The sequence below is a fragment of the Hyposmocoma kahamanoa genome, unplaced genomic scaffold, assembly GCF_003589595.1.
Source record: "Hyposmocoma kahamanoa isolate Upper Pololo Valley unplaced genomic scaffold, ASM358959v1 78, whole genome shotgun sequence".
Taxonomy (NCBI): domain Eukaryota; kingdom Metazoa; phylum Arthropoda; class Insecta; order Lepidoptera; family Cosmopterigidae; genus Hyposmocoma; species Hyposmocoma kahamanoa.
The window spans coordinates 1,796,102-1,815,235 of record NW_020653945.1 but is presented as its reverse complement, the minus strand read 5'-3'; the positions used below and the strand labels follow the sequence as shown (position 1 = coordinate 1,815,235).

The 19,134-nt window shown below is 37.7% G+C and overlaps 2 protein-coding genes, 1 long non-coding RNA gene and 1 other non-coding gene across 5 annotated transcripts; 1 reads left to right on the top strand and 3 right to left on the bottom strand.

Annotated features, from left to right (window-relative positions):
* The first annotated feature begins 481 nt into the window (after positions 1-481).
* On the top strand, positions 482-6,936 carry LOC113233134 (probable ribosome production factor 1). Its single transcript, XM_026468134.1, has 6 exons — positions 482-622; positions 827-950; positions 1,842-2,005; positions 6,019-6,223; positions 6,451-6,596; positions 6,719-6,936. Exons 1-6 carry the CDS (start codon positions 597-599, stop codon positions 6,894-6,896), a joined length of 843 nt encoding a protein of 280 aa, XP_026323919.1. The 5' UTR covers positions 482-596; the 3' UTR covers positions 6,897-6,936.
* Positions 6,937-7,860: 924 nt separating this feature from the next.
* Positions 7,861-9,820, bottom strand: LOC113233100. Its single transcript, XR_003310672.1, has 3 exons — positions 9,193-9,820; positions 8,762-8,799; positions 7,861-8,575 (listed from the first exon to the last, which is right to left on the bottom strand). It is a non-coding gene; the product is annotated as an uncharacterized LOC113233100 (long non-coding RNA).
* A 2,517-nt stretch (positions 9,821-12,337) lies between these two features.
* Positions 12,338-17,379, bottom strand: LOC113233081 (methyltransferase-like protein 6). 2 transcript variants are annotated; one of them, XM_026468061.1, is made up of 7 exons: positions 16,582-17,379; positions 15,802-15,966; positions 15,355-15,409; positions 14,492-14,536; positions 13,583-13,622; positions 13,304-13,357; positions 12,338-12,656 (listed from the first exon to the last, which is right to left on the bottom strand). In XM_026468061.1, exons 1-3 carry the CDS (start codon positions 17,256-17,258, stop codon positions 15,400-15,402), a joined length of 852 nt encoding a protein of 283 aa, XP_026323846.1. In that variant the 5' UTR covers positions 17,259-17,379; the 3' UTR covers positions 12,338-12,656; positions 13,304-13,357; positions 13,583-13,622; positions 14,492-14,536; positions 15,355-15,399. The 2 variants fall into 2 exon arrangements, with proteins under 2 accessions (XP_026323846.1, XP_026323847.1); XM_026468062.1 differs by having other exon boundaries at positions 15,806-15,966.
* LOC113233462 lies at positions 13,685-13,769 on the bottom strand. The gene has a single exon (XR_003310704.1). It is a non-coding gene; the product is annotated as a small nucleolar RNA snR60/Z15/Z230/Z193/J17 (small nucleolar RNA).
* Positions 17,380-19,134: the final 1,755 nt, after the last annotated feature.

The window sequence follows — 19,134 nt, the reverse complement described above, 5'->3', positions numbered from 1 at the left end:
ACACTAACGTAGAATCGGACTGATCGATAACGGTCTGTAATAAACAAAACAACATCCATTCGTTCGTTTGATGCCTTTCTCGCTCGTTACGATTAGGAATGGGGAAGACAAAAACCTATTGATTGAAATTTTTTCACTCACAGAATGAGATGAATGTGATTTTTTTTTTTTTGTTGTGTTCAAAACTAAATTAAAATGAGTGCTTTTTGGTTCATATTTGCAATTTTATTTACTGTTGTATTTTGTGACTCAAATTCGATTTTCAAATAAGCATGGAAGTACCGCCAAGTCTAGAGACATCCAGCGGATTTTAGGAAATTATTTTTACCCAAATCTAGCGGAAAATCTCTGACCATCTAGGGACTTTCAATTATGTACAACGGCAACACTGGTGATAAGTATCATAACAAATTCGGCTGAAGGACTTTGTTTCCATGGCCAGCAATAAATTAAAAAAAAAAGTATCATAACAAATACACATGTGTTGTTGCATGGTACATTTTACAATTTTGTTCAAAATTAGCATTAAATTTGCGTTATAACCATTTTAATCAATCGGTTATCTGTTTTAAATACGGAAAAATTATTTAATCGCAATGGCGCGCGGTAAAGACAAAAAGAAGTAAGTGAGGTTATATTCTACTTTATTTTTTATTTATCATATTTCAAATTTTTATATGAAATCTGGCGAATTAAAATTACGCCAAATAATTAGTAATGAGTACATTTCTGGAGAGCTTGAACGTTCACCGCTTTCGTCTTTTATCTTCATAAATTACTAGTTTTTAGCATGTGCAAAATTGACATCCTGTTTTTTATTGTTAAGGCGTAAGTTAGAGAAGAAACAAGAAGGGGAAGATGTCCCGAAGAAAGTACCTCACACACTCGAGTCTCTGCGCGAGAAAGATGAAACGATGCTCGCGAATGCTGATAATGAGGAGCAGGAAGAGGTTGGTGATTTTAAAGCTTAGTTTTCAGGTTGATGAAATAAGTTTATTTATGGAAATAAACTGATTTCCTCAACATGAAAACAAACTGTAGCAGTAGAACAAAATTTGTTTGTCAACATATCTGTAATGAAGTAAGAAATTCTTACCAAAATATGTTTTAATTAACATAAGTTATTTTCGCTTATCAAACAACTTGACTCAAGTAATAAAATTCATTTTAAAGGAGAGTCAAGTAATTGCATATATTAATTCATCCGAAGAACACGGTCTGATGTGACTGTACAGAGAAAAGATAAATGTGTCATCTCATTATTCGAACTAAGGCCTATTAGGTGTTTTCAGAATTTTTATATTTTTCTCATTTACTTTTGAAAATATAGAGCCAAACAACAGTCGATCTGACATTCACAGCGAAGAACAACAAACAAAATGTACAATTGTCTACAAATGAATAGATATTTATGTGTAAAACATTTTTTAAGGTTTTTTAATAGGTGCTTTTCTTATAAATAATTGTGTGTGTTGGTTATATAATTTTTATTATTTTGACTTGTGGTTATTACTCAACTTCACTTTTCAACTTGAGTGGTATTGTTTTTTAAGCAATATTATACCGCCTAGTTGTGTGACTAAAAAACAGCTATTGATGGCTTATTATTTATTTTTACTGTTTAGATTTCAGAGCTAAGTTTGTAAACAAGATATATACCTCTTTGTAACTTTCTATATTTAATGTCATGAAGATTTTATTATTTTTATGTTTTCCAAGTCAAGATCAAAATCGATGTAAATAAAGTAACATACTTAACGTTATTAACATCAAGGAAAACATCGACCAATATCACATTTTGTAGTTTTGTATTTTAACTTATTAATATGTAATTATTACAGGCAAAGAAAGACATAGAACTGGATGAACTGTCCTCATATTACGACAACTCGTACGAGCCTAAAGTTCTGATCACATACTCGGACAACCCTCATACTAAAACTAGGATATTTGGCAAAGAGCTCAATAGGATCATACCTAACTCTTTATCTAGGTATCGACAGAGGTGAGTCTGTAATTTGAATGCTACAAAACGAATAAGGCGATTGTCACACTGCACTGCGCCCCGCGGCGTCGCGCGGAGCTGCGTTTTTAGACTGAAGTACCTCAATTTGTATGGGAAACACGCGTCGTCGAACACACTGACAACGTTTCTCCGCGCGGGAACGCGGCACGCTGCGTTAGTACTGCGAACCGCAGGGTATGATTTTTAAGCTTAGGGACATGGTCGTTTTGTACAATAGATCTCGTCGATAAATTTATGTTTGCTATTGAAAATCGATCAAATTTATCTTCATATTTTCTTAAATCTTTGTAATGAAGTTTTAATTATCCATGTTCGTAAAAAGGGATGTAGGGGTGCTAGGACGACGTACCTCCACGTGAACGAGTGGCTTCCATTCCTATGCAATCCCAGGATTGTATAGGAAGGGAAAACATGAGCCGGTGCATCAGGATGCATCAGGCATTTACTAGGAGTTGCCCAGGGGCAACTCCTAGTAAATGCCTGGACTTTGTGCGGGCATTTGCCAGGCGTAGGCTAAAATGTCGTCACCCAATCCAATGGTGTTAGGTGTACCGTGCCTCTGGATGCGTGCCTGGGGGGAGCCCAGCCGCTAACGGTGCACCCTCGATTCCAGGGCACCTCGAGGGAACCTTATGCCCTTCAGCCGGCAAGCGGGGTTCTGCCGGTTGTGACCCCTTAATTCCCTAGCTGCTCGTGGGACATGTATGGAGAAAGAAAATGAAATAAGCGTTAACACCTTAATTTCCTCCTTGGAGGAAACGATCGCTGGGATGGATAGTCCACCCAGCAATAAAGACGTGACTTCGGTTACGGCTATGGATACGAACCAGGCGGGTTTTTCGGATCTCCTGGTGTCGGAATCCAGCGCTCAGCCGCGCATTCGACTGAGTGGGTCTCTCCATAAGAGACTACAGGGTCTGATGAGAACAGGTATGAGCTACGCAGAAGCTCTGCCTCTATCCGAAAAGCCCTGGAGTTAACTTCCGGTGCCTAAACCATCTCCAACACCGAACGCGCAAAAGCATGGACGGTCAGAGGAAGTGTCGCCATAGGAACACGTCAGGAAGGCTCCCAGGACCATGGCGTCGGCTGAAAGCAGGAACAGACCAACTTGCAGCGAAATGGCGGGCTCCCTGCGCGTGGGTATCCGGAATTCGGAACCCATGTCAGAGGAGCAAATGGAGCTGGTGGAGCTGTTTCTGGTCCGCACCATAGCGAGCACAACGACAGAAACCGTTGAGCTTCTAATGTTAACCCACTTTCCGGGGGCCTTGCGCGACTCGCTTACTAACTTAGTAATTACTGTGCATACGCCTCGCAACGAGGACTGGAACATTGCCGCCAACATTATTAGATCTCGAAAAGTGGCTTGGGCTATTAGCTCGTTTAAATTGTACAAATCCCCAGATGAGGACAGTATTACTCCCATCTTACTGCAGCAGGGTATAAGTGTACTCTTGCCATACCTGGTCAAAATATATAAAGCCAGTCTTGCTTGGGGACACATATCAATACAATGGACAACGTGCAAAGTTGTATTTATACCAAAAGTAGGCAGAAATTACTACTCTCTTGCAAAGTCCTTTAGACCCATCTGCCTAACCTCATTCTTGCTCAAAGCAATGGAGAAGGTACTTGACAATCACATTAGGGCTTCGTCCTTAATATATAGACCTATCCATCACACTCAACACGGCTATCAAAGTGGAAAATCCACAGAGGCAGCTCTGCTCCACCTTGTGGACAGGGCGGAAAGAGCGTTTGAGGACAAACAAATAGCACTATGTGCCTTTCTAGACATGGAGGGTGCTTTTGACAATACGCCCATTCGTACTCTATTCGTAAAGGGACTAACCTGCAAAGGTGTAGACACTTCTACTACGAGATGGGGGCAAAATATGCTCTTAAGCCGCAGAGCCAGTATCTCGTTACACGGGGACCGGCTTGTGGCGTCCACAGTAAGGGGTTGCCCGCAAGGTAGAGTAATTTCTCCTCTCCTTTGGACTCTTGCTGTGGATCAGCTCCTGTATAGGTTGGCCGAACTGAACATTGACGCCCAGGTATATGCGGATGACCTAGTGATCAGAGTTCGAGGGCACTGCCAAAGCACTATATCATCAGTGATGATATAGTGCTTTGGCAGTGCCCTCGAATGATGATGATTCATCACTTATGCAAGGAGCTCCTGACACCATTTCCGTGTGGTGTCAAGATAACGAATTATCTATTAATGCGGAAAAGACAACTATTGGTCCTTTCACTAGGAAGCGGAAACTAGACAAGCTAGTGGAACCGATTCTTGGTGGCAGGGCTGTGAGTTTTTCCGCAGAAGTTAAATATTTAGGGATAACCCTAGATCAAACCCTAACGTGGAACTGTCATATAGCTAACAAGGCCAAGATGGCCTTATGTATCTGTAGTCGTATGGCAGGACAGCGCTGGGGTCTTAAACCAAGATGACTCTCTGGTTATATAAGGCAATTGTGAGGCCCATAGTAACATATGCGTCTGTTGTTTGGAGTGGCAAAGTCAGTCAAACAACCACTATTGTCACATTGGGCAGTCTACATCGTGTCGCGTGCCTGCTAACAACGGGAGCCATGTCCACTACACCTGGAGCGGCCCTAAATGCATTGCTGAATCTGACTCCCCTGAATGTATTCATACAGAAGGAGGCCGGCAACAGCATGTATCCACCAGGTTAAGGACTAGATGGCTCTCCCAGACATTGAGATCGGCCCAGGACTCAATTCTGGAACATCCTGTTCTGAGAATGACTTCTGATGTAATGCTCCCCAAGCAAAATTTCAAGAAACTACCAGGTAGAATTTTCAACTAGGGAAGACTGGGAAACTAACAGTCTCACCTGGAAGGACGGTAGCCTCCTTTGGTATACCGATGGGTCCAAGATGGGACCCAACGTAGGCTGTGGTATACACGGCGTGAGACCCAGTCTCAGGTACAAGCTGAACATGGGACGTCATGCCTCTATCTTTCAGGCCGAAATGTACGCCATAATTGCTTGTGCGGATCTAAACCTGAAGAGAGGCTGCGTTAATTCGAGAATTCTGCCACGAGGCGGATGAAACTCCTATGCATCTCCTCACCCAATGCTGCCCTCTGATGGGCGTTCTCCTCACCCAATGCTGACCTCTGATGGGCGTGAGAAGCTCCATACTGGGTAGGCACAGGCCACACCCAGAGGCCATAAGGACTGTAGGAGGAGGACTGTAGGCCAGGAAAGTCCTTCAGTTCCTTAATGCTGTTGGTCTTGGCTCCGAGCTGTGATTAGTGGTGATCACAATAGATCATTTATGGTCGCAGTGATGAGGGGCCTCATAGGCCTCAAATGAAGCCACCTTAATAATAATAATAATAATAAAAAGGGATATATTCAATATTTTCGGTGTCTTTTTATTTGAGTAAACAACAACCAAATAGACAGTATAACTGCAGCGTCCTGAATGAGTTCTGTATTAATAACCGTTCTTGTCAAAGAAGGATCTCGGCTACATTTACAATCACTACGGCAATCAACTGCCAAGCGAGTACTTTAAGTGACGCGGGCCCGACCGCTGCCAGATGCACAGATCAAACCGCGCGTTGACGCAGATTTGCGTCTCCGCCACCATGCGCGTGGTTCCGGCGCGGTACAGTGTGATAATCGCCTAAGGCTAGTTCTAAAAATGGACGTATTTTGTAAGATGTATATCTCACAAAATACGCTTGCTTGCGTGTTATTAGTATGCTTCAGTGTTAAAACTGCACTCAGCTAGTGTGAATTATTGAAAATTTATTTGCTTAAAATATGGTGAACAAAGATGCTTAAAAGCTTAAAAGATGGACCACAGTAGAGAAATAGAGCTCATATTTTACCACAATACCGTATTTTGCACCATATTAATGCACAGTACCGTATTTTGACAATTGCTCAGCTCTCTATTTGGACTGTCAATATTTAATTTTATGTCAGTTTAATATCTTTCATTCAGGTCATCTGTTAAACGTATAGTCCAATCAGCAATCCGAGAAAACGTAACAGATGTAATAGTAATCAATGAAAACCAGAAGCAGCCCAATGGTTTCCTTCTGATACACCTGCCCAATGGACCTACTGCACACTTTAGACTTTCCAGCTGCAAGATCACGCCAGAGCTGAGGAAAGATTATAAGGAAATCACTAATCATAGACCTGAGGTAAAAATTATGGTTATAAGTGTGACCATGTTGAATTTTCGTTTTCTTGATTGAATAAAAACAATGGTGTGTTAAACTACGTCTTATGGTCGCAAGTGCGAGACGAACATTTTTATATAGCGAAAAAGTGCCGCGCTTGGACTTTAGTAAAGCAGTTCTGCGTCTATGTATATTATTTGTTTAATATAAGATTAACCAAATTCTTTTCACAAACCAAGTTTTTTTAGGTAATTTTGAACAACTTCAGCACCCGCCTAGGTCTCACTGTGGGCCGCATGTTAGGAGCACTGTTCCATTACGAGCCGCAATTCCGCGGCCGCCGTGCTGTTACCTTCCACAACCAGCGCGATTACATCTTCTTTCGACACCACAGGTAAAGACAAATCTGCTAAAGACTATCCAATAAAGGTGTATTCCCTCCCATAATTACTAGACTCGCGAATTTAATACTTCCTAGAAGTACGCAATCGATTTTAATATCCCAAATACCTACAGGTATGAGTTCACCTCAGATGGCAAACGAGCAAAGCTGTGCGAGCTGGGCCCGCGGTTCACACTCAAGCTTATCTCACTGCAGCAAGGTACCTTCGACTCGAAGCGCGGCGACTACGAGTGGATCATCGCCGGGAGAAGGCACCAGATGGAAACATCGAGAAGACGATTTTTCTTGTAGTTTTGGATTAAGATAAGACTAATTTTAATAAATATTATATCGAAACTTATTTTTCTTTTTCTTATTGCAAGTTGGTAAGATCCTGTTTGCGCTCGAGTTAATCAAACAGTGATATGGATTTCTAGTGCAAGCACACTTGTGCGGCCAGTATCTTGTGACCTTCGGGATGGCTGGGCGCCTGTGGCATCTGGCACTGAGTGCATATTCAAGACTTGCTACCTTTTCTAAATAATTGCTACCTTTGATATATTTTGAGAAATTTAAAAAGATAATTGACCAGCCATTCTGATATCAGGATAGCTGGTCGCGACTTCATCATCATCATCATCAGCATGAAGGGAGCAGATTTTCCAGAAGTATGTATTACCAATAATTGCTACTTTCACGACTTAAAAGCTTTTTAAAAAAATATGCGATTGAAAATTTTATTAAGTGCCTAATTAAATTAAAAATGCAATTGTTTTTACTGCTCTATTGCCATAATATAAAGGGTAGGCGTTGGCACTTCTTCCTGATATCAGAATAACTGGACAATTATTTTTTTTAATTTCTCATTTTGAAAAGGTAGCAATTCTTGAATAATAATAATAATGCACACACTCAACATAGCCCCGCACTAGGGAAACCCTGTGTCGCGGGTGCCATGGACACACACATAAAAAACCACAAATTACACCCAAACTCGGGAGAGAAATAAATGTAGGCCATACAAATATTTCTCCCGAATTTACTCAGTGCCAGACGCCACAGGCCACCAGCCATCCTGACGGTCACCAGTATCTTTACGAGAGAAGTGGAGAAAAGTATTTACATATAATCGATCCACTCACGTTATGTAGTGGAGACACGGGTACTAGGCAAAATTTTACTAGACCCACTAGTGGAACCAAGTGTCAACTCACATACTAAGGAATGTTCTCTACACTCTCTTGAAGCAATTTAAATATAACTTTAGCTTTGTTCTTTTTTTAAATCATCGACAGACCTCGAGCATCATCAATTGACACCGCAATAAATTTATTTTTAGTTGTAAATCTCGTCTATAGTTTCTAGCATCAAAATCTGAAAACGGTTTGGAAGAAACAATGTGCCGAAGTTTCTACTGCGGAAGCTACCGGAAATAGGAGATTCAGATATCGTCGCCTTACTTTCTTAAAGCACAAAGAATGAAATGCATCGCATATACAAAAGCAGGCTGATTTTACTCCACATTTCCTTCGTATTCACACACTGGCTTTTACTTATTATTAAAGTAATGCATCTCAAATTAACTCCCTTGATAAGAAACTTAGTGGAAAGTTTTGCAGTCTCCCGATTAATCACGATGTATTTGAAAAAGTAAAATATTTCGCATATTAAAATGCGTGAATTATTTCTTGAACAAATATGAATGTATAAATTGGGCAAAAGGTGGTTTTCTCCGCTCGTAACAAGAAAAGGTACAACCATGCGTACTTTATACAGCAGTTGTAACTTTTTTTCGTTCTGGGGGCAGTTTTGTCGTTGTAATTTGAAATAATGTCATACATTTTAGTTAAATCAAACGATAATTATAGTAGTTTGGTATTTTATTGTTGTATAATTTGCTATATTTACACTTGCGTACATAAAATAGTGACCAGTTATATGTATAGTGACCAGTTATAAGATGCCAGAAGCCTTCAATCCACCAAAAGTACCTGTAAAAGAAATCAGGTTAAAGCGACGATACTAATAGCAGAATCCAAATGGGAGACATTTCGTGACCTCAGTAAAAATTTATCATCAAGACTTTCAGCCCCGAAAGATGGTAAAAAAATAATATCATCATTAAATTACACTATATGTTAATTTTGTTACACAAGGATGCTGTTGACATTATTTACCTGGATTGTAATAAAAAGTACGCCAAAAAACTGTACATCTGAAACAAGATAATATGACTACTTAGTAACCTTAAAAACAAGAACATCATAATAAACTAAAGGTAGAAAGTAGATCAGACGTGTTTGGTAGGTCAACATGGTAAATTGGGTTCTCTCTGTTGAGGGAGTCCTGATAGGGTTTGTCATCATTTCAATACTATCTTATAAACGCAAAGCTTTGTGCAACATAAGAGATATACAAGCACTAAATGACAATGTTGACAGGGCGGTTTTTCTCGAACTCTATTCGGGAACAGTAAACAGAATTGTTAAGACATTTTTAATTAGTACATTACGTAATATCCTACTATTAAGTGGTAAAAAAAACCATATACCATTACTAGATCTGGAATTATATTTGATTTTATATGAGACTAACATGTGAGTCTTACCTATACTTGCACCTATAAAATGTGCTGGGCACCTGCATCGAAGAAATTATTAGCTGCTCTCGCGGACTGAAGACACTGGATCTCGTCATCATCATATCAGAATGGTAACTGGTTCTCATTTTAGCTCAACCACACTTCTAAAATCTGATTCATTTTAGTCTAGTTACTAGCTGAATGATTGATTAACTTATCTCGCTTGTTAATCACACATCATCGAAATTATACAGCTATCAGATAGACAGTTTTCAAACGGGCTCAATGCAAGCATATTCAAAATGTGGAGGTTTCCTTTGTTGATGAGTTGCTCTCACGGCCACAAACAACAAATGGCACCATCATTATACGGTCTTCTGAATGATAGCAATTTATATCAGCTCACCCAAGTATAGTCAGATTGCGAGTTGTGGTCATCTAATTTGACCAATAACTAGTTGCTATCACGACATGACCACACAAACGACGAATGGCACCACAATTATACGGTCTTCTGAATGACAGCAATTACTGGCTCATCCAAGCATATTTCAAGTGTGGGAGTCTTCTTTGTTTATGATCATTACTAGTTGCTCTTGGGCACTGAATACCCGACTCTTATCTACATTGCACGGTGATTCACGCTCCATACTAAGGCGGTCATAAATACGTAACTCCGAAATTATTATTATTTTTTTATTTTATTACGTTAAAATATGATTAGGTAAACGTAAATTAATAAAATTATACATTTAAAAAAATATTTGACAATATTTAGGTGTAAAAATGTCTCGCAGTAATTTTGTTTTTAGACGATGTATCTAAAACATTACTGCGACTTTTAATGGTAAAACTGTGTAAATAATGATTATTTGTATTAACAATAACCACAAATGAATAAATTAAAACAATAAAAATACATAAAAATAACATTATCATATAACATTTATCATAATAAAGTAATCTATAACATTAGCACCATGAATTAGAACTTTGTGAACGGAAGCAGGCATGTTATACCACGGATACTCGGCAACTAACTGCCGAGCCGTCTCTAAAGCGAACTCTTCGAAGTTCGTCTTATTAATATTATATCCCGAATTTAAACATTGAAGGATGATCCAGCAACGATCTAGGAGATCCTTCTTGATCCCAGTAATTTCAGCGGAAATTTCTGAATTCGAGAAAAACCGCCTGGCTGTATTACCATCGTTTGATGTTCCGCTTCCGCCACTTTTAGGCTTATCCACTATAAGCCCTAATCTTTCTCTAAATTGAGTCTGAACATATGATTTTTTTGCAGCAACAAGCATTTTGTCATTAGCGGACCTAGCTTGCCATTTCCTAACATCTAACTTGTACGCGACATGAACAAAATATTCAAAAAAACGTATTAACGCGTGAAGAGGTGATAAACCAAATTCATATTTACTCTCATCGACTTCCTTATTTAAACATTCGTCAATTTTGTTCATTTCACTGGGCAAGGCGTTACAAATAAAACATTTTGATGAAGAAACACCACTAAGTGCATTACACACTTTACCATCTACCATAGTAAGTTGCAAACAATGAGTAATGCGATATTCGCGATCTTCTTCCTTGAAAACAGTAGGCTGCAAGTTCCTTATTTTATCTTTAAAATGAGCTTCTTCCTCAACTGACACTGCAGTCGATTCCTTCAAATATCGGAGGCGTATAGGACGACAGTATCGAGTTGATGAAGGACGAGGATTTTTCCACAAAACTACTGAATTTTCTTTGTTATCTGTTGTCAAAACAAGCTGAAGTGGCACATACGAAGTAACAAACAGGCTACTGTCTTCAAGAGTGGAGTCAGAAAAACACTGTTTATATTCTGAATGCCCTGTACTGCCATCGAAACCCCATTTCCCTATCAAAGATATCTTATCTAGAGACTCATTAGGTACACTATCCAAAACATCTTTTTGAGACTTGAGAATCCGATTGGCAGTATGATCTAATAAACTTTGAAGTTCGACTTCGGCGGATGATTCTGTAACAGTAATATCTGAAGGATAACAGTGTTTTTTAGATTCCACGACACTTTGGTAAGATGGGAAAATGGTTTTTGAAAACTTATTGTCTATAAATTTCTTTACTAATATATATTGATGTCGAGTTAACTGAGCTTCAACAATGAGCGATAAAACTTCGCTAGAATCGATTTCAGGACAAGACAAGCTATCGGACGCATTGAGCAATGACTGTACAAGAGAAGGGTCTTGGTTAGACAAACTAGCCAATCTTCTGCTTTTTGTACGTTTACTGGTGTCGTCAAAGTTAATTCTCGGACGGCCATGCGATGAAGAAGTTGATGGTTTAACTTCGTCAAAGCTCTGAGATACACGTAACTCAGTTCGCTGTACATCAATATTTTCAACGACATGCAGCCAATCTGAATATTTTTCTAAGAATTTAGATCTAGTACGATTCGACTTTGCCCAGTAGTGGGAAATTCGTTTACAAATATTCTTAATTTTAAGGCTTAAAGTCTCTAAATCAATATTTTCGATGTCGTCAGAAAGGGATGATGTTTCGGTCAAAGTGCTCAGGACGTGTTGCATTTTTTCATTTGGATTACCCACTTTAGAGTGCCAAATATCAAAAATTGTCATCCTCGATACAGAACATTTGAAAAATGTACCTAAAACAATATGAAAGCTGAACTTAAAAAAAAATTAAAAATTCAATACTATGGACATGCATACTTTGACACCCCTTTAAGCCAAGAAGAGGCAGCAAGATGCAAATGAAACTTATAGCTCTTAATAAGGACATACTCCTTATTCAAAAACCATATACCTCAGGTGCAGCTCAGCGCAGCCAAAAGTTGTAGGTCTAAAGGAAATTAAGTTATGCCAAAAATTTTCACCAAAAAACTGCCTTCAATAAAAAAATTATATAAAAAAAAATATGCATAAAAAAAATTAAAAAAAATTGATAATAAAAGTACATACCATGCTCTTGGATCTCCATGCTTTCACAACACGTAAACACTTGATTTGGAATAGTGACACTCAAAAACAAAGTGATTAAGTTTCGATGACTCACACGTGGTGATAATTAGTCTCGCGATGCGCTCACTTCCGATGCACAAAAGTGAATGATAACGTGACCTAATTACATTGATATTTATAGTTTTTGGAAGCTTGTTAACTAGTTACTAACTTAGTGAGTTGATCTAACCGGGATAAGCCAATGATTTTTTTTGATTTATGGCCTATGGGGGAATCACAGTGCAGCTGCTCCCCCACATAATGAGCACACATCATTGTATGAACTCCATCTTGAAAAAGAAGGGGTTGTCTAAGTTGATGAGCAATTATTTGTTGTTTCTGCGAACGGACACACATCCGAATCTCATTATCTTCATAATCCGAATTTCATCATCATCGTAAAGGTATCTAAATGGTAGCTGATTTAAACCAACTCAACCATACACAGCACCAGTGTGGATGTCTTGCACACTGAAAACAAATTATTGAAATTAACATTTGTTATCTATATAGCTATTTATGTGATGTAACTAGGTTTAATCAGACGCATTACGTTGGTCAACATGGTTTAATGGGTTCACTCTGGTGAGGGAGACCTGAAGGTCTGGTCATCATTTTACATGGCTTAAGTTACTGAAGTTTGAGTATTAAAAAATATAATAACTCTGCCGCCGTTACTTGAAACGGCGTTTGTGACAAAAACTCAAAACCGAGAAATTAATGTTAAAAAAATTAATAATTTATCCACTTAGGAAAAAATAAAAATAGTGACAAATCGGCCCTTTATTTACTGATATTTGATCTTTTTGATTTGATGAAATTTTTTGAAAAAAACTAGCGGCGGCAGTTTTGTAAAGATCTGCCCCCGTAGCGTGGCTACGCATGATAATCGCGACGCGCCCGATAAAATTGAAATAAGCGCGTGCTATTGGCTATCTACTGATTGAGACAGCCAATAGCACGAGCTTATTTCAATTTTATCGCGCGCGTCGCGACTATCATGCGTGGCCATGCTACGGGGGCAGAAGTGTGATAAAATTTCGTTGCAAGTGGTTTCAGCAACCAAGTTATTTCCGTAATTTAAAAATATTTATTTAATGTAAATTATCTTTACTTACCTATAAAATTTTATGGACTTCCAAAACAACATAATATGCTCATTCCGTATGTATCTGTAAACAATGAAATTCTTTAGAATACAGATTCATATATTCTGCTGTCCCTTAGTTGTAATGTGTAAAAATCAGTTGGGATAGTTATGCTAACAGCATTATAATGTCAGATGTCCCTATCTTGGAATCATCATATTAAAGATTACATAGCACAGAATCTGAGTCACTTAACAACAATCAAAACTCAGTCTAGAACAAACAAGTACAAGTATTTATTAAACTTACCAGATAATAATGACGCAACTCAGCTGTTGACGAAGTAACTCTGAAAGAAAATAAAATTCTGTCAATTGTATTACAACAGAGTAATGTGCTGATATGATAGAGAAATATTGTCAGATAGGAGCGAAAGACATAAAATGTGTGTACATCAAAGCGTTCAGATGAACTATGTTATCATCATTGAAAATGAAATTGTATATGTAGTTATATATGTTTATTGACTTGCTACAAAAATACTAATCTCCAATGGTAACTACATATATATCATATTATTCAAATCAAAGCTACGTAGTAATTAGTTTAATAGAAATTAATGGTTGAAATATTAACCTATTAAATTTGAATGCATTACTTCATAATTCACTCATCGGGTTCACTGCTGCAATTAAACACCTATGTTAATGGTTTAGAAACACTGGTCGGCAAACTCACTAGTCAACAAAACCAAATAACAACAGTACAGATTTAAATTTTATCTTGGAGCCAATCCTTTTTCACTTGAACTACATTGCTACGTATATTGTTATGAACTTAGGGTATTTCTAAGCTGGCTGTTATTAATCTTCAGTAGACCCGTTCCAATTCGCATTCACACTGGTATTTTGTGGAAGAATCACACTAAAGAGGCCAAAAAGTCGCATGTGGCTCGCGAGTCGTGCTTTGCCGATCACTGGTTTAGTTAAGCAGTGTCATTCTATACCAGAATTATAGGATATCTTTTATGAAAATCGGTTGTCGGTATCCAACATTCGAACGAAGCTCATCTAATCAATTAAGACTTACAACATTATTTTAAAATATAAGGTAACAATTTGCAGTGGCAATTTGTCAATAACTTGAAGCTCAGCCTTGAGGAAATATATTACACGTCAATCTTGTAATATCTTTAAGTTTTAAAAAACTTCAACTCACCATGTTCTTGTTGTCTTAGAAGCCAATTTCTTTCAGCTATATTGTCTGAAACAATTGTAAAAGCTTACTAAGTAAAATAATAAACAAATAATGCTTATTAATAAAAGAATATTATCAGCATTGCTCTAAGGCATTTAGATGTGCATCAGAACTCTCAACTGGCGGCCCTATGCTACAATTTTAAATAACGTTAAAAAAGATGTTAAATGATATAAAGAATTTTGATGAAGTTAAAGCCAATAATGGTCCCTAAGCTGATTAGTATCGCCTGTTGGAGTCAACTGAAGGTTTTCAGTTGCACTGCGCTGTCATCATGTTAGTAATAGATGTATAAACCGACAAATTATTTATTTGACATAAGAGCGGTTGCACATGCCGACTTTTAACAGCGCATCTGCAGCGATTCAGTCAGCGCTAATAGTCTGTCTTTACAGACAGGCACATCTTAAGCAGGGATGTGGTATACTTGTCAACTTACGTATTAGGGTGTGCGCCGTGGCACTGCCATTGTCGTAGATAGGCGTGTCGCTTGTTAAGTCGCCGTGTGTAACCGTTTAACATCGTAAATATTCATTTCTGATATTAAATATTAAAATTCCACAAAATACAGAGTCGAAATCTAATTTGTCGCTTTTTAAAATTAAACGATAGAATGGGATATGACTTCAAATAGGAAAGGATGTTGTATTGAAAAACGAATAGGATTTTCTTAGGAGGGAATATTTTTATTACAAGAATATAAATATATTGGGAAAATTATATTAATCATAAAAAGATGTTACATTTAAAAAGGGTAATCAAAAATATAAAGGAAAATATAATATAATGAATGGGAGAAAATGGTTTTAATGAAATAGGCAAACCTTCATTTCAGGGATATATTCTATGATCCGAGCGCACTTGATTAGTTAGTTCAACCTGTAAAGAAATATATTTGTTTGTGAGATGGCAACTGTACATTTTATATTTTAAACGGGAAAAGTAGTAAGTGTCAGATAGAGCTAATATACATGCAAATCACAGTTATCTCAATGGTTAGCAATTTTCATCATTTCAAATTATAAAATGTTGCTTTTTTTTTAACTAAAAATCACAAGAGCAGAGTCTTGGCCCCATTGACAATGTATTTACGTGAATAAAAAAATGTAGTTTTTTTAAACTAAAAATCATTAAGAGCCTCTGCTCTTAGACTCTTCTTGGCCCCATTGACAACGTATTTACGCGAATAAAAGAAAAGAAAAACTAGCTGGCGTTAATCCACTAATGGTTCTTTAAATCTTTAAACAAAAATTTGCATCGTGACAACTTACTTACCATTTGCTGACTTTTTGTATTTCCCTTGCACAAAAATGCGGGGAATGTCAAGGCCCTCTCTAAAGTTGATAGTGCGGCGCTGGACATAAGTGTTCTTTATGATTTCAAACCCTGCTTTGAAGAATAACTGCTCTAGCTGCTCTTCACTGAAGTAATATGTCCTGTAACAAATTAATTAGTTTTTAACATGCATTGTATATACTACCTGACTGAACAATTAACAGTTACCTTCCTACAAGTTGGTTACTTTTGACTTCATGTAATAAACGAAAAAGAACATGGTGTTTTCTTATTTACTAAGTAATGGCATGATCAAGTCGTACGTCCGGTGGTAAGCGACATACCTGTCCATAATAGTTCAGAGCATTAAATCAGAAAGATCTGAGGGGGCTGCCAATGTGCCTTCCTGCAATATAAGTAGATAAGTCTCATGTGCTCATAATTTCACCAGCACCCTTAACCCTTCAAAACCAGAATGCAGTTATGCTCTCATTAGTGCTTGGCGGCAGAAGTAGGTAAGGTGGCAGTACTTCCCCAGACAACTCTTTTACAAGGCGCTCTACTGGTACAAATAGATTTGTTACAGTAGTAAAAAACCCATAAGTAGAAGCTTAAACTGGTGTCTCTAGTTTCATTATCATACAGATTGATTTATGATCACAATCTCAGTTTAGTCTTACGGTTTAATAATAAAAGAGGGAGGCAGCAGGTGAGAAAAGGACCACCATGACCATGGTAAAATAATAATAGTGAAAATAGTAACCATGTGACGTTACCTAGTGCCATCCTGTCTCATATAATAATTCTCTGCAATCTTGTGCCCCGGTTTGAATCGTAGCTGCGCCATGTCATATCGTCCGTAATCTCTAAACAGCAACATGCCTCCGGGCTTGAGCACGCGGAATGCAACGCTCGCGACATGTGCCCACGCTGACGGCGATATGGCCGATAGGACAAAGATCAGGCTTGCTAGATCCACGCTGCCTTCCTCCACGTTTTCAAACAAGTCGTCTGTAGTCAAATCAGCTCGAAACGCCTTCATCTTGTTCTCATCATACAGAGGGTTCGACTTTACGAACTCTATTGCACGTGGTGAAAAATCACACGCGTAAAAGTAAAAATTCGAAAATCCTTCTTCAACTAACGGGAACACCATGTTGCCGACGCCACAGCCGAGCTCTAAGAATACTAATTGCTGCTCTGGATCGAAGTTAATTAACTCTTGAAACTCACGTGTGGTCCAGTGCCGGTCTTTGAAGAATTTCGTTTCATTCCTTTTGTAGAAAAGATCCCAGTGCTTTTGCGCTTCTCGCTCAAGCTTCGTTGCTTTTGATGCAGGAATAATGCGGGAGTTCTGTGATTCAAGCTGTTGTTTCTCTTCTGCCGTAAGTTCTTTGATACGGTGCATGAAGACATCGCCGTTGTCAGCGCCCATATTTTCATCCACGTCCATCCCGATGATTTTAATAATTTTGTGTTACTTATTAATTTTCACGCAAAGCAATATAGATACTTTACAAAATACAACAATTATTTACAGCCCTTAATAAATTGGAAAAATATATTCTAATTCCGGAGCCGAGACCACGACGCCAATCGTTGATTGAACGGAAATCGGAAATGTAAATTTTTCTTGAGACTTCAAGTTGACAGTTCATAGCTTTTTTTTATTTATCGGCTTTGACAGACTGCAAATTAACCGCATAGACAGTTTGACATACGGGAACAAAAAGAGATGGAAAATCAAAGTTGTCATATTTACAAGCTAAGCTTATCTCTTTCTATAGTTTCAATTACAAAAGGAAAAATGCCAGAGGAAGTACGTTCCGTCGTAAGCAGAAGTAATAGATAATTTAATTTTTGTTTTCTGTTAGTAGTTCATAGATTCGTTTAGCAAATATTATTGATTCAGTTTACTATTTCTGAAAATTAAACTACGTCTTTCCTTGCATTTACTTGTTAAACTCTATATATAGGTCACGTTATCGTATAAAGTGTAATACCTATGGTTGTATTAAGAGATGTGATCACGAGGGTCAAACGGGCAATTTGCAAGTCATGCGGGACTCATTGCCATCTAATTAAGGACAAAAAAATTAAGGTATTTTTTAGTTGCAATTTCGAACTTGCTTATACCTTTGACTCTGTAGTGAGTTTGTCTACTTTTGTTCCACTAAATGTAAATACTCGTCTAACTTATGATTTTACAGAATAATAGGTTATACTTAAAATTAAATTCGAGCAGGTGTGCCTGTTTGCCTACCCCTTTATATTTCTGCTATACATCAAACACTACTTATATTGACTGGAATGCGTTATTTGAATCGATTATTAAACATTCACACTTACGTTGTTTAATGATTTTTCTGACGTCTCGCGTGATTTTTGTAATACTCGTAATGTCGTTTCAATGAAACCCAATGAAATCAACATATATATACTAGGTGGGCAAATCTGATTTTTTTCAAGCCGGGTCCCGTGCGCTTGTTTTGCCTTACACAATATACGAAGGCACCTACACTAAACATTAAGTATACATACGGAAAACACCCGCAGGATATCCTGGTAATTCTTTATAGGTGCCTAGTCAAATAAATAAATAAAATTAAAATAGCTATTTTTTTATTTACATTCTTTAATTATATAGGATAGCTATTTTAAAAGTAACTTTCGAGGATCTTCAGCAAAGTGGTTTATGACGTCTTCCGTGGAATAATCAACCATCGCGTTGACAAATTTACATACAAAGCACATTTAATCTGTCTTCGATCAATTTGGTCTTAGGCACGTTTTTACTCGTGTGAGTGTGCTGAATTACTTTTAATTTGAAGCAGTGGAATAATTAATTAATTAATGACTTAACGCATATTATATTGTAATGCAAAATGAGAACTTTTATCGACAACAGTAGATAATATGGAGGTATACAAAATCCAGGGGGTTCAGCTGCCCTCACCTGCCGTAGTACGTATTATGGTACCTACCCCTTGAGAAGTGCCGTCGAATATGTATAGGACTGTTATTGTAGTTTATGAAACTACAACGAAAGAGAGATCTACGCTAGTATTATGTTGGTAATATTTTTTTTTATTCAGTAACGAACAACTTGCATAAAGACGGGGAGATGCTGGTGTGCGGTAAAAGAATCAATTGAATCTGACTCACGTATATTTTATTTTTCAGTTTTACCGCGGTTGGTTTGATAAAACGTAAGCTACCTACTTTGATCCGGAAAAAATATTATCATGCACATAGTAGTTCTAAAACGCCAATGATAAAAATAAATAGTGTTGTTATAAAGCTTGCTTCTGTATCTAGAAATCGTGCAA

Bases quoted from the DNA above. Each gene is read 5' to 3' on its own strand.
- LOC113233134 (XM_026468134.1), top strand. From the start codon at position 597: ATGGCGCGCGGTAAAGACAAAAAGAA. The intron at 951-1,841 runs GTTGGTGATTTT...TAATTATTACAG, and splicing joins ATAATGAGGAGCAGGAAGAG to GCAAAGAAAGACATAGAACT. The intron at 6,597-6,718 runs GTAAAGACAAAT...AAATACCTACAG, and splicing joins ATCTTCTTTCGACACCACAG to GTATGAGTTCACCTCAGATG.
- LOC113233081 (XM_026468061.1), bottom strand. From the start codon at position 17,258: ATGGACGTGGATGAAAATATGGGCGCTGACAACGGCGATGTCTTCATG. The intron at 15,967-16,581 runs GTAACGTCACAT...AATTTGTTACAG, and splicing joins ATGAGACAGGATGGCACTAG to GACATATTACTTCAGTGAAG.